The sequence below is a fragment of the Podarcis vaucheri genome (genome assembly GCF_965113315.1).
Source record: "Podarcis vaucheri genome assembly, chromosome: 17".
NCBI classification, from domain to species: Eukaryota; Metazoa; Chordata; class Lepidosauria; order Squamata; family Lacertidae; genus Podarcis; species Podarcis vaucheri.
In genome coordinates this window covers 39897168-39924841 of record NC_138755.1, presented here as the reverse complement: position 1 = coordinate 39924841, position 27674 = coordinate 39897168, and the positions used below count along the sequence as shown (strand labels likewise).

At 49.1% G+C, this 27674-nt stretch overlaps 2 protein-coding genes across 2 annotated transcripts in view; one reads left to right on the top strand and one right to left on the bottom strand.

Annotated features, from left to right (window-relative positions):
* The first annotated feature begins 5844 nt into the window (after positions 1–5844).
* Positions 5845–19864, top strand: LOC309522473 (solute carrier family 25 member 36-A-like). The gene is made up of 7 exons (XM_082205757.1): positions 5845–5997; positions 15164–15340; positions 15505–15582; positions 16306–16406; positions 17498–17564; positions 18123–18406; positions 18528–19864. The coding sequence occupies exons 1-7, from the start codon at positions 5957–5959 to the stop codon at positions 18722–18724; spliced, it is 945 nt and encodes a 314-aa protein (XP_082061883.1). The 5' UTR covers positions 5845–5956; the 3' UTR covers positions 18725–19864.
* Positions 19865–21059: 1195 nt separating this feature from the next.
* Positions 21060–27674, bottom strand: part of CLSTN3 (calsyntenin 3) — a 35575-nt gene continuing 28960 nt past the window's right edge. The window contains exons 14-18 of the mRNA XM_082206053.1: positions 27045–27215; positions 24915–25060; positions 24670–24805; positions 23076–23293; positions 21060–22114 (exon numbers count right to left, since the gene is read on the bottom strand). Coding sequence (XP_082062179.1) covers positions 21941–22114; positions 23076–23293; positions 24670–24805; positions 24915–25060; positions 27045–27215 — 845 coding nt within the window. The 3' untranslated portion in view covers positions 21060–21940. The remainder of the gene's footprint in view (positions 22115–23075; positions 23294–24669; positions 24806–24914; positions 25061–27044; positions 27216–27674) is intronic.

Here is a 27674-nt window from a genome sequence, read left to right as displayed (position 1 = left end):
CCGGCCTGGATCTTGCAACATTCGCGAGGAAAGCAGCCAGGGGGCGGAGCCAGCTCTTAAAGGCACAGGCGCCACTCCGGGGGCCACCCGGGCGGGCGGGCGGGCGGCTATTTGCAAGGGAGCGGGGAGGAGCCGCCGGGCGTCGGAAGCGAAAGCCCCGCATGCTCCTTCCTCCGAGGTGGAGGTGGTGTCAGCTTTGCTGCTTAGGAAGGAGTCCCGCTGCTTTACACAAGCGGTGTAAATAGTATGATGATGGAATAGGATGTCCCTATTTTCAGTAGAGAAAAGTTGGAAGGAATGGTACTTTAGAGGGGGCGCTAATGTAAATAAGGGTCTTGCCATGTGACACAGGCTCCATCTGGTACACAGGCTGAGACCCTTCCTGCCCGCGAACTGTCTCCCCAGAGTGGTGCATGCTCTAGTTTTCTCCCGCTTGGACTACTGCAATGCGCTCTACATGGGGCTACCTTTGAAGGTGACCCGGAAACTGCAATTAATCCAGAATGCGGCAGCTAGACTGGTGAATGGGAGTGGCCGTCGGGACCACATAACACCGGTTCTGAGACATCTGCATTGGCTCCCAGTACGTTTCCGAGCACAATTCAAAGTGTTGGTGCTGACCTTTAAAGCCCTAAACTTCCTCGGTCCAGTATACCTGAAGGAGCGTCTCCACCCCCATCGTTCAGCCCGGACACTGAGATCCAGCGCCGAGGGCCTTCTGGCGGTTCCCTCATTGCGAGAAGTGAGGCTACAGGGAACCAGACAGAGGGCCTTCTCGGTAGTGGCACCCGCCCTGTGGAACGCCCTCCCATCAGATAAATAATTACCTGACATTGAGAAGACATCTTAAGGCAGCCCTGTTCAGGGAAGTTTTTAATATGTAACGCTGTACTGTTTTTAACACTGATTGGGAGCCGCCCAGAGTGGCTGGGGAAACTCAGCCAGATGGGCGGGGTATAAATAATAAATTATTATTATTATTATTATTATTATTATTATTATTATTATTATGTATCACCTTAATAATAATAATAATAATAAATTTTATTTATATCCCGCCCTCCCCAGCCGAAGCCGGGCTCAGGGCGGCTAACAACAATAAAACAGTATAAAAGTATAGCATAAACAACACTCTAAAATCATTCATTATAAAATTAATTAATTCAGGCCACTGGCAACCATTGGGCCAGAGCTCCGCGAAGATTGCCGAGGGAGGGAGTCAGGCTTTGCCCTGGCGAAAGGCCTGGTGGAACAGCTCTGTCTTGCAGGCCCTGCGGAAAGATGTCAAGTCCCGCAGGGCCCTTGTCTCTTGTGACAGAGTGTTCCACCAGATCGGAGCCACAACCGAAAAAGCCCTGGCTCTAGTTGAGGCCAGCCTAACTTCTCTGTGGCCTGGGACCTTCAAGATGTTTTTATTTGAAGACCGTACGTTTCTCTGTGGGGCATACCAGGAGAGGCGGTCCCGTAGGTACGAGGGTCCTAGGCCATATAGGGCTTTAAAGGTTAAAACCAGCACCTTAAACCTGATCCTGTACTCCACCGGGAGCCAGTGCAGCTGGTATAGCACCAGGTGAATGTGATCTCGCAGCGAAGACCCCATAAGGAGTCTCGCCGCGGCATTCTGCACCCGCTGGAGTTTCTGGGTCAGTCTCAAGGGCAGCCCCACCTAGAGCGAGTTACAATAATCCAGTCTGGAGGTGACCGTCGCGTGGATCACAGTGGCTAGGTCAGGGCGAGAGAGGTAAGGGGCCAACTGCTTAGCTTGGCGGAGATGGAAAAATGCCGCCTTTGTCAAAGCTGCAATCTGCGCCTCCATGGAAAGGGAGGTACATGCAGAGGTTGGCACCTTGAGGCACAAACACTTATAGTGGAGAAGCTTCCTTTTAGACCTCTTGAAAAATCCCTTTTTAAAGGAAGTGCTTCCCAGGGAGAACTGTGCCAGAGAGAGATGAGCAGATTCCCTCTTGCATTGCCTAAAGGGCTGCAGGGCAGCAGCCTGGGGAAGACCAGTAATTGGGACTCACCGTGAGACGGGGACCTCATTGTGAACCAAGGGGCCAGGATATGCTCACAAAAGATCCAAGGGGGCCACATTTTACTACCGACAGAATAAAAGACCCAGGCATATTACTCTGCTCTGGAGAACAAAGTACAACCTAGTCAGACTGTAGAGGCTAGAGGGAGAGGTCAAATCCAGTCAGCTAGAAATAAAGACTTTGCCGGATCAGCTGGGACAAAAAGCGTAAGCAGTTATAAACAGCCCAGTGGTAAAAGTTGGGTCAGCCTAAGGTGTTTTGGCACTTGCGGCAAACCCCAAAATGGTGCACCTTCTATTTAAATATACTTTCCCGAAGAAACCAGAGGCCTTTCTCCTGGGCATTGTCGGCCAATTGGTGCCAAAGAAGGACAGAACTTTTTTTATGTATGCTACAACAGCAGCAAGAATACTCATTGCAAAGTATTGGAAGACACAAGATTTACCCACACTGGAAGAATGGCAGATGAAGGTGATCGACTACATGGAATTGGCAGAAATGACTGGCAGAATCCGAGACCAGGGAGAAGAGTCGGTGAAAGAAGACTGGAAGAAATTTAAAGACTATTTACAGAAATATTGTAAAATTAATGAATGTTAGAAGGATGTTGGATAGAAATTAAGGGGTTTCTAGCTGTAATGCTTTAAGAGAATATGAAACAAAGGTTTATAAATGGATAAAAGCTTAATGGTAAGGATTTGCTGAACTAATAAATTTAAGTGGAATATAAAAAAGGGAGGTATGAGGAGGTCCGGGGAAATAAGTTTAAGGAAAATAAGAAACGGAAAATTAATGTGTTTTTAACTGTTTTTCTTTTGCATTTTTCTTTTTCTTTTTTCATTTTTATTGTAATGTGTGAAAAAATCTTAATAAATATCTTATATTAAAAAACAAAACAAAATGGTGCACCCTCCCTGCCAGGGAAGAAGGGGGTGAGTGAAGATCTACACCAGGAACAAGACAGGAAGAAAGATTGATACTGGGATCTGCGGCTCTTGAGGATCCTGCCGCATGAGGCGGTCGCCTCACCTTGCCTCCTAGGGAGACTGGCCCTGGGCAGAAGGCTCAGCAAGATCTAGCAAACCTGGGATCAGCCTGCTGAGCTAGAAAAAGAGCAAACTTTTTAATCGTGGAAGAGTTAACCAGGGTTTCCCAAACTTGGGTCTCCAGCTGTTTTTGGACTATAACTCCCATCATCCCTAGCTAACAGGACCAGTGGTCAGGGACAGTGCCGTATTTAGATATAAGCTAAAGAAGCTATAGGGTCCCACTCTCTTGGGGGGGCCACAAAATATTATAAGGAAAAAAACATGTGGATGTACATTTCCAAAATATAAGATAAAAAACAAATAAAATAAAACCTACGTACAGCAACAGTGTTTTGTGTTGTGTAGGCTCCTATGATGTAAGCAATGGTAAGCCTGCTAGCCTGATCCCTAAAATATCACAAAAAAACAGCGACAATTTGTTGTTGACAAAGGACAGCTGGACACATAAAGGGCCCCATTACCTTCAGTACAGTGGTACCTCGGGTTACATACGCTTCAGGTTACGGACTCCCCTAACCCACAGATAGTGCTTCAGGTTAAGAACTATGCTTCAGGATGAGAACAGAAATCGTGCTCTGGTGGCACAGCGGCAGAGGAGGCCCCATTAGGTAAAGTGGTGCTTCAGGTTAAGAACAGTTTCAGGTTAAGAACGGACCTCTGAAACGAATTAAGTACTTAACCCGAGGTACCACTGTAGTTTAGGGCCTCATCAAACCTAAATCCGGCCCTGGTCTGGATGATGGGAGTTGTAGTCCAAAAGCTGCTGGAGACCCAAGCCTGGGAAACCCTGAGTTAAACCAACAGTCCTTGGTCAGAGTAAGCTACAGAAGTCCATTTCATTCAATGAGAAAAAATATTTGGGAGGTCTATCAACCCCCATTTAATGCTATATCTTGGAATGTTTGCTTACAGAGAAACAGAGAAGGGACATTTCCATGGTTGCACTATTGAGGTGCTGCAACCCCCCCCCCCCATTTTCCTGGAACTAAAGTGGTGCTTCTACAGGACTCTGTTATCTGACATTGCCATGCACCAGGGCCATTAACTTTCTATACTCAGAATTAAATCTCATTCAGCAGAGGTGTCCTGCTGAAATTACCTCCTTGTGGCTTCTGCCTTCCTTTTAATTACTAGCCCCTCTTCACTGGGGGAGGAAGGGAGACTTTAAAGGTTGGTTTCCTCTCATAATTTCTACCAGCCCAGATGGCTGGTAGTTTCCGAACATGACATCCCATATTCTTTCCAGTGTACAGTAGTTTGAATGTGACCAGAGGCCACTAGAGGGCAGGGTGTTTCTTTTTTCTTTTTTTTTTAAAAAAAGATTCCAAAATAATAGTTAACCTAAGTCAACTTCTCTTGCTCCACAGTGTATTTCTGAAACAAATAGATTCCTCTGCATCTGCAGGAGCAGTTTCACTTGAATATGTGACACTTATGCGCACTTCAGTGGCTGGGCTCAGAGCCATCCAAGCACCATAATGTTCAGCAGCCCAAAACATATTGTGTTCTTGTTGAGTCGTGTCCGCCTCTTCGTGGCCCCCTGGACCAGAGCACGCCAGGCACTCCTGTCTTCCACAGTTTGGTCAAACTCATGTTCGTAGCTTCGAGAACACTGTCCCACCATCTCATCCTCTGTCGTCCCCTTCTCCTTGTGCCCTCCATCTTTCCCAACATCAGGGTCTTTTCCTGGGTGTCTTCTCTTCTCAGGAGGTGGCCAAAGTCTTGGAGCCTCAGCTTCAGGATCTGTCCTTCCAGTGAGCACTCAGGGCTGATTTCCTTCAGAATGGATAATCGGTTTGATCTTCTTGCAGTCCATGGGACTCTCAAGAGTCTCCTCCAGCACCAGAATTCAAAAGCATCAATTCTTCGGCGATCAGCCTTCTTTATGGTCCAGCTCTCACTTCCATACATCAAAATAAAAAAAATCCTTCCTGTAGCACCTTAAAGACCAACTAAGTTAGTTCTTGGTATAAGCTTTCATGTGCATGCACACTTCTTCAGATACACACTAACTTAGTTGGTCTTTAAGGTGCTACAGGAAGGAATTTTTTTATTTTGACTATGGCAGACCAACACGGCTACCTATCTGTAACTGGTTCCATACATCACTACTGGGAAAACCATGGCTTTAACTATACGGACCTTTGTCGGCAAGGTGATGTCTCTGCTTTTAAAGATGCTTTTCAAGACATTTTAGAACCACAAAAAGGAGCTTCACTCCCCTGGGGAAAGGGCTGAGGAAGATCTGCATCAGGAACAGGACCTGAGGAGACCAGCAGCGCCTCCTGCTTGCAGAGGACATCCTAAGTTAAAGTGGGGACTTGCAGGATCAAATCAGAAACGGGCAAGACTTCTGAAAAATGGGGACACGTGGAAGGTCTGGCTAGGGTACAAAACCACTGTGTTTTAAAAAGAAAAAAAAGGCAGAGCTAATAATTTGCTGGCTACGTACATTTCTTCCCTGCCCGCCGTCAGCAAAAGATTCCCGGGCGGTGCACCAAAAAAGTGAATAATGCAACTTAGTTTGCCGAGTTGCGCCAGAGAGGGCGGCCTTTCACGTAGACCTGCGACCCCGCTGGCACTTCTCCGAAGCCTGCCAAGCTCTGGGCGTCTCACACCCGGCCAGGGCTTCGGGAAACCGGAGCTATTCGGCTGAGATCGGAGGCGGGGCAAGCGGCGGCGAGAGGGCGGAGCGGGGTTCGGGTGGCCGGGCGCGACGAGGGCGGAGCTGCTCGGGACTCAGCCGGAAGCCGGAGGGCGCAAAGCACGCGGCAGCCGCCTCGGAGCGCTCACGGGATCGCCTGCGCGCAAAGATCGGCGAGGGAGCCGCGCCCGGTTCTCGACGGCGGCGTTGCGCGGCGCAGAGGAAGGATGCCCCGTCGGAGCACCGCGCTACACCTCGCGGCTGGCGGGTGAGTAGCCCCGAGGGAGCTTCTGGTGCGCGTCCCAGGCGCGTCTGCTCGTGATCGGTTCCCCGGGACTTGCTGCCGAGGGGAACGGCAGGGCCGGATCCGCCGCGTGCCCATGCGCCGCGTCTATCCAAGCCTAGGACGCCGACCTTAGAGGGGCGCACGACTGACCTTGGAGGGGCACCGTGTTCTACAAGTTCCTTGTTGCCATAAAGTTCTGAAAATAGTTTGCTTTTCTAGTTTGAAATGTTTTGCCCTTTCTGTTTTGGAAAAGAGAAGTTTGCAATAATAATCATTGTGGTTGAAGAGATTTCGAGTTGCAGGGTTGGGAATGCGCCGGAATGGCAGCCGCCAGCCATGTTGATCTGGTAGAATCACACAGTTGGGAGGGATCCTGAGGATCAGCCAGTCCCCACGCCCTGCAGTGCAGGAATATGCAGCTGACCCTTAACAGGGATCGAACCTGCAACCTCGGCCTTGTCTGCGCTGCAGCCAACTGAGTTGTCCAGCTGTGTTTACAGCAAAAAGACAGCCGAGTGTCCAGATTCTAAAGGAGTGAGGCCCAGTGGCGTAGCGTGGGTTGTCAGCACCAGGGGCAAGGCAAGTAATTTGCGCCCCCTAACCCGTGGATTTGCAACCCTAACCCCCAGATGTTGCGGCCGGCCCCCCCCTGCACACCCCACGCTACGCCACTGGTGAGGCCGGCTCACATGTGTCGGTGTAGCAGCGCTCCTTCTTGTGGGAGGAATGGGGTAGGAGGAATGTGTCAGGATTGTGTGCCAGAAGGAACAGAAAATGTCAGAGGCGCCGGATGCCTTAGCTTCTTTTCTTGGTTCACTGTCGGTTGCTATCTTGGGCCCATTTGTGGTCACCTTCTCTTCCTGGCACATGAGCCATTGCACCATGAATTCCACACACTCCAGTTGTGCGAGGACTGCATGAAATGATCTGCAAGCCTATCCACGTGGGGAAACTTACCACCCATTTAGTGTGACCTGTACGATTCCCAGTCATCTTTACAACAGCTACCAGTATTACTACTGTTGTAATGCTGGTGAGAACCTGAGGCTGATGGAAGAAGTGACCTTCCTGAATAAACAGCCCTATGCATGCGTGCCAGGAAGCACTTTGCATTTGTGCAAAAAAAGGAAAAGTTTTTAAGGCACGGAATTGATGATTTATAGAGCCACCCGTCAGTGCATATCCTTTACTAAAAAGTGATATTTTAAAATGCAGTACAGGCTAATTAAAAAACAACAAGCAAAAAAAATCCACATGAGTTGCGCTCTTGCAAAGCAGCAATTGGCTCCTGTGTGCAAGCTTCTTAAAAATAAACTGAGGGTGCACTAACACAAGGAGCCTAAGTGAGCAGGATCAGAGGGAGGGAGCAAAGTTAACAAGGGTAACATTGGAGTGGAGTCTCTGAGACGATGGAATGGTGCCTTGTACACCTCCCTCTGGCAACTCCTCCAGCCAAGCCAAACATATTATTACTCTTTATTCCTGCCCAGGCTTGCGCCCCAGGGAGGTCACTTTGGTGCTGCTGTTCGGCTTCACCTGGAGGCGCACTCCATTGTCTCTCAAGACAGAAAGATGGCAACACCTGCATTAATAACGGGCTTTATCTATTACCGTACCCATAAAATTGTTCACATTATCCAGCACCCATCCTTCACTGAGGCTGGCAGTCACAGAGGTCTGCTGAGCTTCGCCTGGTGATAGGATGGAGGAGTTGGATCCGGCAGGTTCGACTCAACTTCTCCCACAGTTGAGATTAGGTAAAGGTAAAGGGACCCCTGACCATTAGGTCCAGTCGTGGCCGACTCTGGGGTTGCGGCGCTCATCTCGCTTTATTGGCCGAGGGAGCCGGCGTACAGCTTCTGGGTCATGTGGCCAGCATGACTAAGCCGCTTCTGGCAAACCAGAGCAGCGCACGGAAACGCCGTTTACCTTCCCGCTGAAGCGGTACCTATTTATCTACTTGCACTTTGACGTGCTTTCGAACTGCTAGGTTGGCAGGAGCAGGGACCGAGCAACGGGAGCTCACCCCGTTGTGGGGATTCAAACCGCTGACCTTCTGATCGGCAAGCCCTAGGCTCTGTGGTTTAACCCACAGCGCCACCCGTGTGAGTGTTTAAATGCCTGAACGGGGCTATGTAAGTCACAGAATTCAGCTTTCTGAGTACAGTGGGTGCTCAGGTTATGAATATGATCCGTGTGGGATGCACGTTCGCAACCCGTATCTGCGCAGATTGCAATTCTGTGCTTCTGTGCATGCACGACCGCTGAAACCCATTCCAGTACTTCCGGGTTTCGGCAGTCCACAACCCGAAAAAACGCAACCTGAAGCGCCTGTAACCCGAGGTATGACTGTACAGAACTTGGATCTGAGCGCGGGATTTTAGTTTAGTGGTGCTGCTGTTGTTGAGGACGCAGCCCTGGGGAAGCTCTTGGGTTCTTGCCTTCATCTGTTCTTCCCCTTAAGTGGAGGCAGAAGCCTCTGGGAAGACAGGTGCTATTTGTTGTATTAACTGATACAACTGTATTAACTGAAACGTGTAATATCTTGCCGTTCCCTTTGTGTTTATGAGAGTTTGACTTCGCTGCTCCTCTGAGGCCATGCTCTTATGAATACACTCAGGCAGTGGTATCTGCCTCTGAAAAGGGTATTCAAGAGGGCATGTCTTAAATCTGTAGTGTTCACACCTGGGAATGTGTAGTGCTGGGTTGATGTTTTTCCCCCAGCAGGTGGAGTACATTCAAGGTCAAACTGCACATTAAGTTCTTTGAAAACATGCTTAATGCAGCTGCTTTTATTTTAAAGGAAAAAGAGCTGGTTAGTCACTGTTGCTGGTAAGGGGAGGCAATTTAATATTGAACGACAAATTACAGTCTTTCATCTTTTCCTCTGCCCTGCTGCAAAGGCTGGAAAAAAGGAGGAGGAGGAGGGATCCCTTGAAACCCACCCTCTGGCGCAGTGTTAGAAACTCAAATATACCGTATTTTTCGCTCTATAAGACGCACCAGACCACAAGACGCACCTAGTTTTTGGAGGAGGAAAACAAGAACAGAAATATTCTGAATCTCAGAAGCCAGAACAGCAAGAGGGAGCGCTGCGCAGTGAAAGCAGCAATCCCTCTTGCTGTTCTGGCTTTTGGGATAGCTGCGCAGCCTGCATTCGCTCCATAAGACGCACACACATTTCCCCTTGCTTTTTAGGAGGGAAAAAGTGAGTCTTATAGAGCAAAAAATACGGTATATGCTAGGTGCCAAATGGCCCCCTTAAACCAAGGTTGTAGTTGCCAAAACAGAAAGTCCGGTTGCCATTTTGGGGCGAGATGGCTCTAAAGTCTTATTTTTCAAAGGATGGACTGACTGTGATTGATTCATCTCGCTGGTCCAGATGACAACCTTGAGCTAAGGTTAAGAGCTTTGAGAACTTAAAAGAAGAAAAGTCACTTGATCCAACGACAGTCCGTATGTATATATATTGCCCCATTATGACTTCTTTTTGTTAAAGGTGACCGCTCAGGCTTCACAGAAAAATGGAATTTGGTTCCAGAAATTCATTCCGATTGTGCAGATGAAATATAAGCGATAGAATTCTACAGGATGGAGTATTTGTGTGTGAAAATGGTCCAGATCCAATGATCCCCAAATGCTGGAAATGTCAGGTACCATAGGTGCCAACTCCCTGGGTGCCCGAGCACCCACAAAATTCCCCCTTGAAGGGGCCGGGCACCCACAAAATTCAGTGCCAGGGCCATACACGCTGCATGGCACCCATGGTCATGGGGCCAAGTTGGCACTTATCCTGGCACCCAAGCATCTTCACTTGGTTGCAAGTGGTTGAAATGCGCCTGGCTAATTTCAAACCCTGTGTGCCACCCAACCACAACCCCACCCTTGGTAATTTTGCCAGCTTTGCCTGCCAAGGTAGTGCCATAGCTGACGTTCTTCCAATGTAGTAGAGCTTCTGTTGAAATCTGCCGACTCCCACCTGGTTATATCTTCAGGAAAAGCACGGGGCCTTCGTCTCCAGAGACCCTGCACACTATCACGACCTTCTAAATGGCTATATCCAAAGTATCCCTCTGAAGCAGAATGGGAACAACATCTTACTGGGGCCAGGTACAAGAAAATGGGTTCTGCCTGGCAAATAGGGGCACAGGAGCAAGTGGATTTCGGCTACTCCTTTTTCTCTACCAGTTGCGCTGCTTACTCTGAAAACCCGGTTGTCCTCCTTCCTAAGGCGTCCTCAGAACAACTCTAGAAGGTTATTCCTGGCCTAGCCTTCCAACTGCCCAACAGCTGTTCACACCCAGCCTCTCTGACCTGCTACCCTTCTGCTAACTCAAGCTGCGCAGGCGCACATCCCTTGAGACGGCAAAGGGGCTTTGCTTGCAAGAAGCATCTCTGCAAGCTGAGCAGAAGACAGACACAGTTGGCTAGGTCTTTGGTTCGTGGCCAGGTCTCTCTCATCTTCATCTGTCTATATTCTGCGACGGCAGAAGAACGGGAGGCTCAGGGTCGGGCCAGGAAAGGCCATCTAAAGATGTTTCATCTTCTCTCGGCAAACAAGCCCTCTGAACGGAAGGAGAAATAATTGGTTTCTTTCTGCCAGCCTTGTTGCAGGAATTGCTGTATCCATTGGAAACAGTTTCCATGGTGCATTTAAAAAATGTACTTAGTTATTTTCTGCTTTTGGAGGCAACCGTTTCGACGCTGTGCTATCATTTATTTATTTGCAAGAATTGTAAGTGGTGTACACGCTGTACTTATAGTTAAAAGATTTATATATTCGGCAGAGTTTCCAGGTGGTTTGCAAATGAAAGAAAGGGGGGGAGGGGAAGGGGTGATGGAGTTAGGAGACCCTCTTTCTGGCGTTGTGGACACGTCCTAGTCCTGGTTCTCACAAAAATCAAGCGAAATAGTAAACCTGTTTCTGGACAGGTTGTGCCCAGATGCAGATAGGGAGTTCACAAGGTTGAGCTCTCCTTGCTTTAAAATAAAATAATGCTATCCCCGCAAGCAGAAAGCAAGCACATCAGGGAAAATGTGTCATCCCGATAATCTAATCATTGGCGCAGAGGGCTTGTTGCTTTTGTATGGAAGAGCATCCAGTCGTGTTAGCTCTGCCGGCTTGCTGCCTGAAGTGATACAGGCACCAGCTTGTCTGCTGCTAGTGAGTACATGAATGTATAGGCAGATGTTTCAAGGTATCCAGCTACTGGTTAGTGATCTCATCTCAGCCACTGACTCCCAGTTTCTAACTGTTCGGAAGCTCAGGACGGTTATTCAGAGACAAACAACAACAGCCCTTGCCTACACGAAGAGGTCATTCCACAGCGCTTCAAAAACTCTTCACGGCAATGACATTTTAAAGCAAGCCTCTGACCATGTGAAGAGTGAGGTGTGGCCACCAGGTTAAAAGCACCCTGGTGGGAGAACTGGATTGTTCCAAGGGGTCCCTGTGGAGCCTGTGCTCAGGGTTGAAAATGTGTGCAATGGCTTTGAACACGCCCACAGCTGCTCTGTTGCATCACTTGCCAGTGCAAACTTCGTCAAGGCGAATACCCTTCATGAATGTGGAGCGGTAAATCGAGAACCTCTCACCTTGCCAGGATTCGCTCACTCAGCTAATGTCAAACCAAAGCCACAGGCTGCTGCTGTCAGTTAAGGGCTGTCCTAGCAAGGGGGCCGGTTGCGTAAAGTGCAAAGCACGTCCCAGCCAAATTGGGGCAGCTCCCGCCGTCACCTCCAGCTCCCCCTCTCCGCCCCGCGCGCTGGCAATGCGTCACACAGACACCCTTTGGATTTGCCAAAGATTAGCACACTGACGTCTTGGCTCCGGCCTGCTGTGAGCAGGGCTCCAAAGTCCACAGGGGAGGAGGTGACCAAACGTCACAGCTTTGCATTCTGGCATTGCCCAACACGCTTCGTTCTGCTGCGAGGCTTCCCCATGTTGCCACAGCCAACGGGCACTGGGTGATCTTTGGAGCCTGGCAAAAGGAACAGATCCTTCTGTATGTTGGAGAGTCACCTCGTCCAATGTAGTAGAGATTGCTTCTAAGCAATCCAGCCTCACGCTGAGAGTTCTTAGCTCAGGTGGCTGCGGTGGAAATGGAAGCCGAGCTGTCTTGATTCCGGATTCATTAATCCAGAGCCGGTTTATGTGGTTCTGGCTGTGCACATAGCTAGCACAGCAGCCCCACTGCTCCCTAATATGGATTAACCCCCAATAGAATGCAGCCTTCAAGGATGCCTATTCCTATTGACATCCAACCCCTTTTTAAATGTGTTGTGGGGGGGGGGCGAGGAGGTTATTCATCATCATCAAACCTTTATTGGCATGACATACAAACATTCAGAATAAATAGGCGAGTGCGATCTCGTCGCCATTTCAACAGTACAGTCATTTGCCATAGGAAAGAAGAGGCGAGCGATCTATTCCATCTCTGTAGGTCTCCAGGAAGGGCAGGATCCTGTAGCGTACTTCGGCGACAAAAAAATAAAATAGAGGAACTTAGCTACTGTCTTGGTAAGCTCCTGGTCTCTCCCCTGTAATAAGAAGCATATAACCTCTGTCTCTGGTTTCCATGTTGGAATATGTAGATGGTCTAAAAATTGTTGGCGGTGATCATCAGACATTTTACATTTAAGGGCCACGTGAGCTGGAGTTTCCACCAGGTGGGCATACATGGGCAGATCCTACCTCCTTCTGCCATTCCCTCAAACCTACCCAAAGGAGGTTAGAAGGATTAGAATTGAACCTAGCCAGCGGGGGGGGGGGTTGTTATTGGGTTGTTCTTGTTTCCAGTTTATTATACATTTTGTGATTTTATATTGTGATTTTGTGTTGTGAAACACCCAGGCATAGAGCAGTATAATAATAATAATAATAATAATAATAATAATAATAATAATAATAATTCCTGATCTGTCCCAACTCTCTCCTATCTTTGAAATGGAAAATCTCAAATCGTTCCCCAAACGTGCAAATCGATTGGAAAACTTCTCTCCGCCCCCTCTGGATCCTCATTGCAGAATTATACTCTACAACCATATATGTTCTGTTCCTGCACTGAGAGAATACTATAAGCATTTATACTAGGCTGTGAATATACAGCCCATTTTGATGCAACTCAGAGCTAGGATGATGACCCCCCCCCGAAGATTTTTTGCTTTCCTCGGGGCTTTAGCAAACACCACCACATCCTCATAGTCCTTGCCGTCCTCTTAGTTGGACATCAGAACCGTTTGTTCAAAATCTACAGTTTAAGTTCATTCTAATAATGAGATCTATCTTCCACTCCGATATTTCTTTTTACATTTTCTAAATATGAGATGTCCCCCCGTAAAGAAACAGAACTTCCCATAATATCCCACAAAGCCTCTAACAGCTTGAAGGCAGTGACTCAAAGAGCAAAGGCCGCCTTCGAGAGTGCAAGACTTTCAAAAGAGGCAGCGTTTCAAACCCAATTTGAACATATCTAGATTCCCCGTATTCCTATCTGAGGTCTTTTCAGTTTTTATCTGGTCATACATTGTCCCCCCTTTTTGTCTCCCAGTCTCCTGGTCTAGTTTAAAATGTACATTAACTAGAGAGGCACAGATTCTCCACACCGATAACGAAATTTCAGACAGTTTTGGTGATTCTTGTGGATAGCATTTAGAATTTGGACTGCGTGCCTGAATCGTAATTTGCTTATACTGCCACTGATGTCAGTTGCCCTGTGACCTTCTGGGGAAGGGCAGGTTAAGAAAATCTTAATAAATAGACAAATGGAGCCCCTTCTCATGAGACTTTGGGGGCACTCCTGGTTTTGTTTTGGTTTTTGCCTCTAAATAACTGTCTTGAGGATAGCCTCCGAACTGTTAGAAACTGGGTGCATAAGCTGGGTGCCAAAGGACAGGGTTGTAGTTGAAACGTTTGGGCAAGATTGCTCTAAAATCTTATATTTCCAATGATGGACTGACTGTGATTGATTCTTGGTTAAACACCTGGCTAGTTCAGATGACAACCTTGAGCTAGGTTAAGAATGTTGAGAGCTTAAAGAAGAGAAGTCACTGGGTCCGGGGAGAGTCCACATGGGGTAAATTGAAGACAAGCTGCAACAATTAACTATGATGTCGTTCGCTAGTCCTGCTCAGGCTGCGCAGAAAAAGCAATTTGGTTCCTGAAATTCATTCTGATTATGCAGATGAATGATTAAAACGGGCAGAATTCTACAGGATTAAGTGTGTGAAAACAGTCGAGATCCAATGATCACCAGGCATGAGACGTCATGCAACATCCTGGCGTCCAGGCATCTTTTTTAAAAAATAATTTTTTATTAAGTTTTACGTTTTAAACATCAAAATATCATACCAAATAACAACAACAAAATTACAGTTCCAGAATTTCCCCCTCCACGACTTCCCTCAATTTCCTCTTCTGGTTTTTTTATACATATTAACTTCTCCTGCTTGTTTTGATATATCTTAATTTTAAGATAGGGATGCGGGTGGTGCTGTGGTCTAAACCACAGAGCCTAGGAGTTGCCGATCGGAAGGTCGACAGTTCGAATCCCTGAGACGGGGTGAGCTCCCATTGCTCGGTCCCTGCTCCTGCTAACCCAGCAGTTCGAAAGCACGTCAAAGTGCAAGTAGATAAATAGGTACCACTCCGGCGGGAAGGTAAGCGGCGTTTCCGTGTGCTGCTCTGGTTTGCCAGAAGCGGCTTCGTCATGCTGGCCACATGACCCAGAAGCTGTCTGCGGACAAACGCCGGCTCCCTTGGCCTATAGAGCAAGATGAGTGCGCAACCCCAGAGTCGTCCGCGACTTGACCTAACGGTCAGGGGTATCTTTAGCTAATTTTTAGATCTTTAAATTAATTATTATTATACTCCTCTCCTTTTCACATCATCATTATAATTCCTGTTGTTGTTATTTTTTCAATTGTAAATGTTTAGTCAAAACCTGCTAGTGGCTCCATATCTTTACCTTGTTTCTGTAGGTATAACATAAATGGTTCCCAGTCTTTCTTAAAATCTCTGTTGCCCTTTTCTCGAATTCCTAGGCATCTTCACTTAGTTGCTAGTGGCCAGTTATCGGGTGCCTGGCTAATTTTGAACACTGCCTCTGAACCTTGCCCTGACATTGCATTTCCTCTTCCCTCTTCCCAGATTTGGTGGCACGGCTGGAGCCATCTTGACCTGCCCTTTGGAGGTGGTGAAGACCCGCCTGCAGTCTTCCTCGCTGGCCGTGAGGCCGCTGTGCCTTCCTGCAGTGCAGATGCAAGGGGTGAACGGAGCACTGATCCGCCCCGGACTGCCCTCCATAGGCGCTCTTCAGCTCTTGAGGTGAGCGGCCGAGACAGGAATAGCTGTGGGGGATCCTTGTGAGGTTCCCATGGGTGGGATTCCCTTGTTTAGTACCTCCCGTTTGCGGTGGCGGCGGTAGCTTTTCCTGCCCCCCGAGATAGAGGGCGGAAACTGACCTGCTCGTTCGTTCTCTCCTTTCACAGAACCATCCTAGAGAAAGAAGGAATCCGCTCCCTCTTCCGAGGCCTGGGGCCCAATCTAGTCGGAGTTGCACCTTCCAGGTAAAATCGTGTTTACAAGGGCAGGGCTCCTGTTCCTGGTACCCCAAGCGGAACTTTCACAGGGATTCTCATTGAAATCAACCCTCAAAAGGGTCCAGAAATCTCCTGCTAGGGTTGGGTGATACCTGGTTTTCAACATCGTGATAGAGCACCAGCTAAACATCATGATATATCACGATGTCTGAAATAAGGATGGAGCTATATAGAGGCATTGGCTGGCTTCGTGGTTTTCCGGCATTGTGATTTTTGCATAGCACGCCCATCCACCCTGATTCATGATATATTGCCAGGTCAAAAACTATGAAACCGATATCACGATATGGGCTAAAGGGGGACACATCTGAGACCCATGACCTTGTGCAGTTTGCTGGTGGGTGACCAAACAATAGGGGTTTTTTATATTATACAAAGTTTATTTTATATTATACAATGGCTCAAACGGCCTCTGAGCCTTTTCAATGCTTTTCCTGTAAACAGCAGATCATTGTTCGTACAGAGCAGAATCCGGAGGAGAGACAGTATGCATGCAAATGAGCATTTCTGGCCACCACAGACGTCACATTCACATGGGAAGGAATCGAGAGCTGCTTTCAGCCTTTAAACCCCCTGAATCTGGGCAAGAGCGCAGGCTTAGCTGGGCAAATCTAGAGCAGATTGCTTGTTGTTGCTTCTGTGGGTTAAGTAGCTTAAAAGGACTCAATTCCTTTCCCTCCCCTTTTCCAGAGCCATTTATTTTGCTGCATATTCGGGCGCCAAGGAGAAACTCAACACGGTGTTCGCGCCGGAGTCTAAGAAGGTTCACATGCTTTCGGCAGCCTGTGCAGGTAAAATGTACATCTGTTTGGGTATCCTCGGGTCATTTCACCTGTTGTGTTCCAAGCTTTGAAGAAAGGTCAAGAGAACGTTTTTTAAAAAAATTAATATGATTTACTGCAGCAAAGAGTAAAGGAAGACTCCTAGATACACACTTGTGCATGTGTGCTACGCAAAAGCAGACAGCGTTACAGAGCAGCACTGCTTACCTGACCTCCTAGTTATGTCACTGCAGCACAGCTGGAGGGAGAGGAGCATGGCAGCAGCATGGTTGGCATGGTAGATCCCACATTTCCAGTGTGCCAACTTTGCCACTGCTGCACCCTTCTCTGCCCAGTGTGCTGCAGCGACTTCAGCTGGAGTTCAGATGAGTGGCATAACCACACACCTTCAAATTCTGGGGTTACACATGTTGGAAAGCTGCAGCTGGCAGCGTGTTGTATATATGTGGCAAAGCAGGGATGCGTACCATCTTCATATATGCCTCCTAATACAGTGGCACCTCGGTTTTGGAACGTCTCCATTGACGAACATTTCGGTTTTCGAATGCTGTAAACCCAGAAGTAAATGCTTCGGTTTTTGAATGCGCCTCAGAAGTCGAACCGGAAACGCAACTTCTATATTGAGTTTTCCATTTTGAGACTTCCATACTGAGTTTTTGGTTTTCAAATGTTTTGGAACTCGAACGGTCTTCCGAAATGGATTTCGTTCAAAAACCGAGGTACCACTGTATGGGTGAATGCATTTTCTTCCTTGCATCTGTGAAGGGGACCTTTCAGGTTTGAAGCAGCCGGTTGCCTCCTTCTTTCTTCTTTAAGTGCTAAGAAATGAGGTCAGGCAGAGGTGGCGAATGACAAAGAGGAAGGCAGAGCGAAAGCGAAAATCCATGGGTGGAACTCACAGTCTGAGTTAAGCTCTTGCACAGCCGCCACTGAAATCTATGTAACAGTTAAGCTTGTAATTTCATCCCATTGAGATCCGCTGGATATGAAAACTTTGGATTAGACGCCAGAGAACCTCAGAAACAGGTCCCTGCAAATTACAAATGTCTTCCGCAAAGCACAAGTTTCACCTTGGTACCTTTAACTTCTCCTTCCTGCAGGAGTCACTTCTTCCACTTTGACAAACCCCATCTGGCTGGTGAAGACCAGAATGCAGCTGGAAGCCAGGTAAGGAAATCCTGGCAGTGTACCAGTTCATAACATTGTTTTGAGCCACCGGGACTGGCAGAATTTGATTCCGGACATAATGGAAGACTGGTAGGCCAGACTTGCCACTTGCACATAGCGGCAGGAGGGCATTTGGGTGTATGCTGCAATTCCACCGAAGCTCAGAATTTTGCACGGAGCACAGAATTCTGCTGCCTAAGAACCCGAGTCTCTCCTCCCCCCCTTAACCTCTTTGAAGTTGCAAATGAATATGCAAAAGCATGCCCAATGCCGGGTGCATCTCAGTAGCCAAACGAGTTCTGGGTCAGATTTCACATGGTTAGAAGGTGGGGCAATAATCCTCCTGCCCCCTCCCTGACTAGAAGCCAAATCAAGCATGCAGAATAAGAAACAACAAACATGCACAGTGTCTCTTGATTTCTGCGATTTGTACAGGTTGCGGAATTCAGTTTCTCGGAATTCAAGTTGCCATGGCACAACATTTCATTTATAATGCAGTTTAGTGCATTAAATGAGAAGAGCTTAGCAGTTCCCGACTGCGTTTTCTGTTCTCTGCAGGGCCAAAGACGAGCGACGCACCAGCGGCTTCCAATGCGCCATGCGCATTTATCACACGGAGGGCTTGCGAGGCTTTTACCGCGGGATCACTGCCTCGTACGCTGGCGTCTCTGAAACCATCATCCATTTTGTAATCTACGAGGCACTGAAGCAGCGAATCAGAGAGCATCGGTCGTTCCTGACTCCGACTCCTATCTTTTCCCCAAGCAGCCAGGACTTCCTTGGGTTGATGGCAGCAGCCGCCGTTTCCAAAACATGTGCCTCGTGTATTGCCTACCCACACGGTGAGCTGCTCTGTGTTCCATGCTCTCCCCCCAAAAAAACCTGTCTGCCCAGAACTGGAGGAGCTTTCTCCAGAGGACTGGATAACTAATCTCTTTTCTCTTTCCTTCCTGCTCCCTGCAGAGGTCATCCGGACGCGGCTGAGAGAAGAGGGCTCGCGTTACCGCTCCCTTGTCCAAACTCTGCAGCTTGTGGTCCGGGAAGAGGGCCCGGGCGCCCTTTACCGCGGGCTCCTGACTCATCTGACCCGCCAGATCCCCAACGCGGCCATCGTCATGGTCACCTATGAACTGATCATTCATTTGGCAACCAAAATGTGATGCTTCCCCCTCCCTGAGAATTGGCTATTGTTGGCATGTGCCTTTAGGAATGTGAAGCCTTGATAACGATGATCACATTTCCCTGTTCCACGGTTTGATGATGCCGTGGGAAAGGCTTGGAAGCTGGTGGCCTGTCTGTAATCTTTTGTTTGCGAGCCTCGGTAACTGAAGGATGGCTTCAGCTGTGCTGGGCCTCTCATCAGGCGCCTTTAAAGACATCAGTGGGCAAGGGACCACTCAGAGATGCCGTTGGGACAGATGCAAGAGTTTTACATGCAGAAGGAACAGTGCAGAAATGTATGCGTACGGAGGGCGGCTCGGCTGGCAAACGCTCTTCCCCAGTGCCCCTGCCTGGCCAGGCTCCAGTGTGCTGGTTGTGCAATTCAGGGCAGAGGAGGAAAGCGTTCTGCTCTACTTCCCCTGTGGCCCAAGTCCGGCTTGCCAGTTGGCCAGGAAGGCAGAGGGCTTGTACGGAAGCCACGTAAAATGAAAGAAAAGCAGGAGGGGAGTCTCTCCTGGAAGCAGAGCGGTGCATCCGTGGTTAGTCTCAAAGGGAGGACTCCCCTGGCAGTGACACCCTGCAATGGGCCTCCCACTCTTGCTGAAGACATTGATGGTTCCCTCCTTCCCTTTTGAGTTTGCCGCTGGCAACTTGCCATCTCCTGAAGGCAGGCAGGAGGACAGCTGTGCCCTTGGAAGTTCAGGGTCAGCTCCTCGCCCCTGCTCACGGAAGCACAGAAGCAACATAGTCAAAGAGCCCTGGGGGTTTTGGTCCCTGCTGTAAAGAGAAACGGTTCGCTGTGGACAACTGGCAGGCTTACTTTCTATTGCCTTGCTTATGTATGCATTCCACTGTAGAGCTTGCCTCCCTAACAGGAGGGTCATGGGGAGAACAAAGGCATCTAGAATGGTGTATATTTCAAGGGGGCAGGAGGTTGCTGCGCTGCGATGGGGTGAAGGGCAGCCTGACGGTGAAATTTGGTGTGTCCTCCTGGTCATAGCTTTAGGGGGGTTCACTGACTTCTGACTCCATTTGTTGCATAGGAGTAAGGATGCAACACATTCTTGGACAAACCGAAATTATTATATGCTTTAAGTTAATGTTTCTTTGTGTTTTTTAATAAAGTATTTTATTAACAACAACCAATGTTAACGCAGTTCTATTTGGTAGAGTATGAGAACTCTCTTAATTTCAGGGTTGTGGGTTTGAGCACCAAGCTAAGCAAAAGATTCCCGCATTGCAGGGGGCTGGACTAGATGACTCTGGTGGTCCCTCCCAACTCCACAATTCTCTGATTGCTCTTTACTAGGATCTGGTGCCAGACTCTTCTACGTTGTTAAGACTCGTCCAGGAGCCCAGAGGATGGGGAGACCCTCTTATTGAACCATTGCAGGAAGCAACCATTGGGACAAGCAAATCCTTTTCTTACTAATGAGATATTGGAAGACCCTCAGCCTTCATCCCTTTTCTATTCTTGTAATTACCGTATTTTTCGCTCTATAACACGCACCCGACCATAACATGCACGTAGTTTTTAGAGGAGGAAAACAAGAAAAAAAAATATTCTAAATGAAACAGTGGATGTATGATTTTTGTGGTTCATGCTGTGGCCACAGACGTGATCTGACAGTGAGTTTGGAGTAGCCCAATGCAAAAATCCTGAGGATCCACGTGGATCCGTGCTTTGTAACCACGTTTTAAGTGGGCAGGGAAGGAAAAGCACTCAAGGGACAAGGAGCACGCGTGGGGTGGGTGGAGAAGGATGCTGCTAATAATGCAGAAGAGGGGTATAAGGGGAGAAGGCGCCTCTCCTCTCCCACTTTGCTCCTTTAAAGCAAGCAGGCTCTGCTTTTCTCCCTCCTCCTCGCTCATCCCCGGCTTAGCGAGCTGAAAAACTTTGCTGCTATTTAGCGAGCTGAGTGGGGAGGAGAGAGGGACAGAGAGCCTGCTTGCTTTAAAGGAACCAACCGGACAGGAGCCGCTTACACTCATGTAAGCGGCTCCTCTCCTCTCCCACTTTGCTCCTTTAAAGAAGCAGGCTCTCTGTCCCTCTCTCCTCCCCACTCAGCGGCTCTTCTCCTGCTTTGCTGTTTCAAAGTGAGCCATGGAGGAGGGAAGGAAGGGGAACCATGGATCCTCTGCTCACGACTGCAGCAGATCCCCCCCGCCATCCGTAGGCATTCGCTCCATAACACGCACAGACATTTCCCCTTACTTTCTAGGAGGAAAAAAGTGAGTGTTATGGTGCAAAAAATACGGTACTACATGGGGTGGAGAAGTTATTAAAAGAAGAAAGCTATCTCACTGAAGGAAGAACGCCCATTATTCCAGACCTTACATTTTTAAATCCTTTTTTATTTTAAAATCTGCTCCATTTTTCTTCTTCACATCATGTATTTCCTTCACTCGTTATTGGAATATTATTGACAATTTTACAAAGCGACACAAGCTGCAGGTCTTTTTTGTTTGTTTGTTTCTTTGCATCAAACAAGAAAACAAGAATGAACCTCAAACAACGACATTGAAAAAATATACAATATATATATATATAGTATCTTGGGGCGTCTTGTTGTACCCCTGGGTTTGCTGCCGCGGCCCCAATTCCCGGTCCTCCCCCTTTTTTATCATGCCAATCCAGTTTACCCTTCTCTGGAGCGAAGGGGGTCCTCTGCCGGAGACCAGAGTTAGGGGGCTCTGCCCCACTTGAGCTGAAGCAAGCGGCTGGAGAGGTGGGAGGAGCCAAGGTCCTGGTCAAAGAGAGGCTCCTCCCCCTGGGCGCTGCTATCGAAGGGCAGCAGACAGAACAGGGGGCCTATGCTGGGGCAAGGTCAAGCGGACATCTCAAGAGCCAGATTTTATTTTGGGGAGGGGGCCAAATCTGAGGCACCAGGCACCATTAATCCACCGTGATGCTCTTGCACAGCTTCTGTTCCATTTTAAAGACACTTGCACAGGAGAACTTCCCGGTGGATTGTGCTCCGTGTTAATTCGTGGGAAGGGAAGGTGCCAATTGGATTCTCTGCCTCATGCGCCAAAATCTCATGTTTTGGGGGTCGGCCTCCGCTGTGCAAATACAAGAGGTCTGGAGAATGCAGGGCGGGGGGCGGGAAGAGGAAGGGGGGGAGGCCAGACACATACCCCCACCCCCCAGGGACTAAACATAAGCAGGACCTCCCTCCCTTGCTGCATTCCTCTCCCCCATCCATCGCATGCCTCTAGAAGCGGCAAGGGGCATCGTGCTTGCCCACAATGCGCTGGTCATCGGCCACGTCGCTGCCTGGGCTGTCCGGTGATTCAGAGTCACTGCTTTCCTCTTCCTCCTCTTCAGCTACTTCTCTGACAGTCGACCCAGAAGCTTCTGCTGCCCTCTCCTGGCAGCTCTGGTATGACTAGAAAGAGAAGGTAAAAAGGTAAAGGACCCCTGGACGGTTAAGTCCAGCCAAAGGCGACTGGGATGTGGTGCTCATCTTGCTTTCAGGCTGAGGGAGCTGGCGTTTGTCCACAGACAGCTTTCCGGGTCATGTGTCCAGCATGACAAAACCGCTTCTGGTGCAATGAAATACAGTGACGGAAACCAGAGCACAAGGAAACGCCGTTTACCTTCCCACCGCAGTGGTACCTATTTATCTACTTGCACTGGCATGCTTTTGAACCGCTAGGTTGGCAGGAGCTGGGGCTGAGCAACGAGAGCTCACCCCGTCATGGGGATTTGAACCGCCGACCTTCTGATCGGCAAGCCCAAAAGGCTCAGTGGCTTAGACCACAGAGCCAGCTGCGTCCCTAAAGAGAAGGAGGAAGTGACAATCGAAATAAAGCCTAGTTTTGCCCCACCTTGGACTCCAGTGCTGTGGGGCACAAGACCCTCTTGAGGTGACTGTGCTGTAAGATCTGGACTCACTCCCAACGGTGTAGTGTTGGTTGTCGCCGCCTAGGGCAGGCGCACATACTGGGGGTTGGGGGGGTCCAGCTCAGCCCTCCCCACTGCAGTGACCCCATTGGAACAAGGGGGGAGCCTGGCTGGCCAACGTGGCCCTTGGCTGGTGAAGAGGAGCACTGGACTGGGCTTCTCTGGGGTCAGCTGCATGGCTGCACCTGGTTTGTGCCCCCTCAAAAGTTGTGCACCCGGGGCCACGCCACCACTGGCACACCCACAATATGCTCCTGCTCTCCATCTAGATTCAGGTGTAAATGTATGAATAAATCACATTTCTTAAAGCTACAACAGCCTTTGCCACGTCTTCCATTCTCCAAAGGAGCACAGACCCCTGGAATCACATGCACTGATTGGTGTTGCTTGCAGCACTGGTGTCAGAAGTGGAGTCTCTTTCCTGCCCTGCTCCCTCCACTCACCTCCATGGGGTTGACAATGATGGTGAGAGCGGAGTCGTCCCAGAACATCTCGCTCTCCTTGGCCTGGGCACCTCCGTGGCTCTCCGCGGACTCGCCTGTGCCCTCGCGCTCGCCCCCTCGCCTGTGCAAAGAGTGGATGCGTAGGACGCCCAGGATCACCATGAGGGCCAGGAAGCCCACGCAGACCACAATGATGATGGTGGCAGCGCTGGGGACCACTGTGGGAAAAGAGAAAGGGGGAGGATAAAGCCAGTTTGTTTTGTGGCTGCCCACGGAGGAGCTAGGATGTGGTTCCGGAGGGCAGGCTTTTCGTTGCAGAAGCTGCATATGCCACACTTCAACGGGACGCCCTCCCTAGAACCTGCCGCTCCCAAGATGTGGAGATGACCGGTGGCTTAGAGGCCTGTCGAAAAGGAGTAAGAGGATTCCATGGAGAACCGGTCTAGCACCCATGGGAGCTAAATGGAGCTTCCAGGTTCTGAGACACTATATCTGCATACAGTAAGGCAGTTCTTCTGCCTTTCGCTCATCGAGAGTACAGATATCCTGCCACAGATTCCTAGTATCACCCCAGGCCTTTGCCTTGGCTCTTTTCAGCTGGTATTCCAATGATCTCCAGTTTCTCCTTTCATGTACTACTTAATATACACTGGCGGCCTGCCCTTTCCTGAAAGCTCAAGCGTATATAAAACAGATCAGCTGCTAAGGAAAAGGCACACAAGCCGTTTAGGGCTTTAGAGGCAAAAATAGCATCTTGAATATTGGGAGTCCCTGCCCTGGGTAGTGTGCCTGGATACCTCACTGACAGCACTGAGGTTAAAGCCTTATTGCTTGAAAAAACGTTTATCTGGCTGACCCAAGTCAAAGGGAGAAGTAACAAGGTACAGTGGTACCTCGGGTTAAGAACTTAATTCGTTCTGGAGGTCTGTTCTTAACCTGAAACTGTTCTTAACCTGAGGTACCACTTTAGCTAATGGGGCCTGCCGCTGCCGCTGCACCACTGCTGTGCGATTTCTGTTCTTATCCTGAAGCAAAGTTCTTAACCCAAGGTAATATTTCTGGGTTAGCGGAGTCTGTAACCTGAAGCGTCTGTAACCCGAGGTACCACTGTAAACTACCATTTTTTCGCTCTATAAGATGCACTAGACCACAAGACGCACATAGTTTTTGGAGGAGGAAAACAAGAAAAAAATATTCTGAATCTCAGAAGTCAGAACAGCAAGAGGGATCACTGCGCAGTGAAAGCAGCAATCCCTCTTGCTGTTCTGGCTTCTGGGATAGCTATGCAGCCTGCATTCGCTCCATAAGACGCACAGACATTTCCCCTTACTTTTTAGGAGGGAAAAAGTGAGTCTTATAGAGCAGAAAATACGGTACTTGGTAAGAACTCTTCTTTGTTTATCTGCTTCTTGGCATCCCACTGTGGAGGGATAGGATTCTCTGAACCCCGACACCTGGACTAAAGTAAAATACACTGGGGATCCAGTCACAGACCTAATCAACTTTGACCCCGAAATTGAGTGTGCCACCCTCTCTCACCCCTCTTTTCTCAGTCAACCTGCCACTTCACAGTAGCGTATCAATCGGTACGTACTGGAGTTGCGGTGGGGGCTTGCCAGGCTGTGGCCAGAAAGTTCTGGAGGCAGATGGTGTCCACGGTGCATGAACTGCTGAGCGCTCATAATGTGGTTCGGGTGAGCGGCTCTGTTCATGTTGTGAAGGACGTTGACCTGCAATGAGAAACCCCTAGTCAGGATTCTTGGTTCCAGGCTGTTGACATCCACCTCAGCCGCAGCCCGATTCGCAGACGTTTTGAATTTCGCGCCCTCCCTTGCTTACCTCGATGGTGAACTCGTTGCTGGAGTAACGGCCGTTCATCTCGGTGCAAGAAAGGCGGAACTTCCTCTCATAAAGGGCGGCGCCATGATGGATGCAATAGGAGACTTGGCGAAGGATCTCCTCATAGACAGCAATGCTCTCCACGCCTAGAAATGGGGAAAGATACCCAGGCGGAGGTCAGGGGTGGGAGGGGAGGGTTAAAGCTTCCAAGCTCAGGCTTTGCAATATAAACTAAACTTCCCTTGCAAAACCCTGCATTATCACTGCAAAACAGAGGTGGCAGAAAGTGCATATAAGTGCTTAAATTCTCCCTTGCAAGTTAGGTAAGGTAAAGGGACCCCTGACCATTAGGTCCAGTCGTGGCTGACTCTGGGGTTGTGACACTCATCTCGCTTTATTGGCCGAGGGAGCCAGCATACAGCTTCCGGGTCATGTGGCCAGCATGACTAACCCGCTTCTGGTGAACCAGTGCAGTGCACGGAAACACCGTTTGCCTTCCCGCCGGAGTGGTACCTATTTATCTACTTGAACTTTGACGTGCTTTTGAACTGCTAGGTTGGCAGGAGCTGGGACCGAGCAATGGGAGCTCACCTCGTTGTGGGGATTCGAACCACCGACCTTCTGATCAGCAAGTCCTAGGCTCTGTGGTTTAATCCACAGCAAGTTACTGCAAGCCTTGCAAGTTACTGCTCCTTCATTCCACCTTTCCTCATTGCACAGTTTACCTCATAAATACATCTTTACCTCATAAATAAGCATCTCGAATTCAGGGTCAGGAATGAAGCCATAGCAGGGAAGTGGGGGAGATAACGGGTGGGGAAGGATTAAGCATTACCCTCACTGCTTCTTCACTTCAAATTATCCAGTTCACACACAGTTGCCAATAACACAGAGCCTATCAGGCTTCTAGCCTACCCAGAGACCTGGAATGCGGACATGTTTCTAGTTTCCTGCTGGTTTTATTTTATATTATTAAATTTTAGTGGGGGTTTTTTTTACTAATTATTTTCTTGCTTGATTCTTTTCATAAGATGCTTTTTAAAATATATATATATAATCACGAGGTAAATAAATTCCATGTTTAAACCCTCTCCCAACCCCTGTTGCAGTTTACTTCCCTGAAGTCCGCTTTTCTTGCTTTCTCCCGTAACCAAACTCACTTCCATTACTGGGGCTTAGATAAGAGACAGAAATACCTGGATAGAGAGATGCAGCGATAGTGGGAGGAGGGGTCTGTGCACATATGCAACCGCACAACTCATTTGTCGTTAAAATCCAACGCACGCCCACCCACCTACCCTCTCTGTAGATCAGTGTTTCCCAAACTTGGGTCTCTGGCTGTTTTTGGACTACAAGTCCCATCACCCGCAGCTAGCAAGATCACTGGTCAGGGATGATGGGGATTGTAGTCCGAAAAACAGCTGGAGACCCAAGTTTGGGAAGCACTGTTATAGATCATTGGGGCAGATCTGGCTTTAACAAACCACTACCAGTAGTTTGGAAGGGATGTGGGTGGCGCTGTGGGTTAAACCACAGAGCCTAGGACTTGCCGATCAGAAGGCTGGCGGTTCGAATCCCTGCGACGGGGTGAGCTCCCGTTGCTCGGTCCCTGCTCCTGCCAACCTAGCAGTTCAAAAGCATGTCAAAGTGCAAGTAGATAAATAGGTACCACTTTGGTGGGAAGGTAAACGACGTTTCCATGCGCTGCTCTGGTTCGCCAGAAGCAGCTTAGTCCTGCTGGCCACATGACCCGGAAGCTGTACGCCGGCTCCCTCGGCCAATAAAGCGAGATGAGCGCCGCAACCCCAGAGTTGGTCACGACTGGACCTAATGGTCACGGGTCCCCTTTACCTTTACCTTTACCTTACTGGTTTGGCTGTGAGGACATGAATAACAGAATCATAGATCTGTAGAGCTGGAAGGAACCATGAGGGTCATCCAGCGCAACATGGGTCTCAAACCCCTCATCCTGAGATTAAGAGTCCCGTGCTCTACCGTCTGAGCTATCCCAGCATATGGGATATATGAAAGCTATCCGTTGGGTAACCAGGGCTTTATCATCCCAGGAACCCTTCAGCATGTCCAGACTGTGTTGTGATGGAGAAGGTCGAGGCCCGAAAAGATGCACACCTGTGACGCTGAGGTAGGCAGAGGTGTTGATGAGCTCCAGGCCTCGCTGCTGCAGGGAGGCTCCATCTAAGACCAGGTACTCCCTCTCAGGGTCCAGGTCCTCTCCGACCAGGGAGATCTCGCAACCATCCAGATTGTGAACAATCTCGTCCGACATCCGCGTATCTGCCACTGCAAGGGAGAGAAGGCAGGGAAGACTTACGAGAGAAGGGAGGTATAATAGGTATGAGTTACTTGTGCATAAACTGGTGCCTTTCTCGGTTAATTTGCCTTGTTAAAACTTTCTGACTGTGCAGCCCCTTCTCATCGTGGCTGCCTCAGTCACTGGCAGAATCCGTCAGTGGGCGTTTCTTGAACCTCTTCCAACATAAAAGTTGTTTGACACCCAGTCTCCTCCTCCTCTCCCTGCGCGGGAGTCTTCTGCGCAGGGAAGGCGTGGGTAGCGGAGGACCTGGGCTCTCCTCACTGATGTCCAGTGAAGAGTCCTGGAGCCCCTTCTCCAATTCCCCCGTCTGCCCCCCTTTATCCCTGGTGTTGCGCTGATTGGCTTCCCCCTGTACTGAGCTGTTTCTCCCCCTGCGGCTGGGTCCTTCGCCAGCATCATCTGGGAGCCTCCCTTCGCCTCTCGCT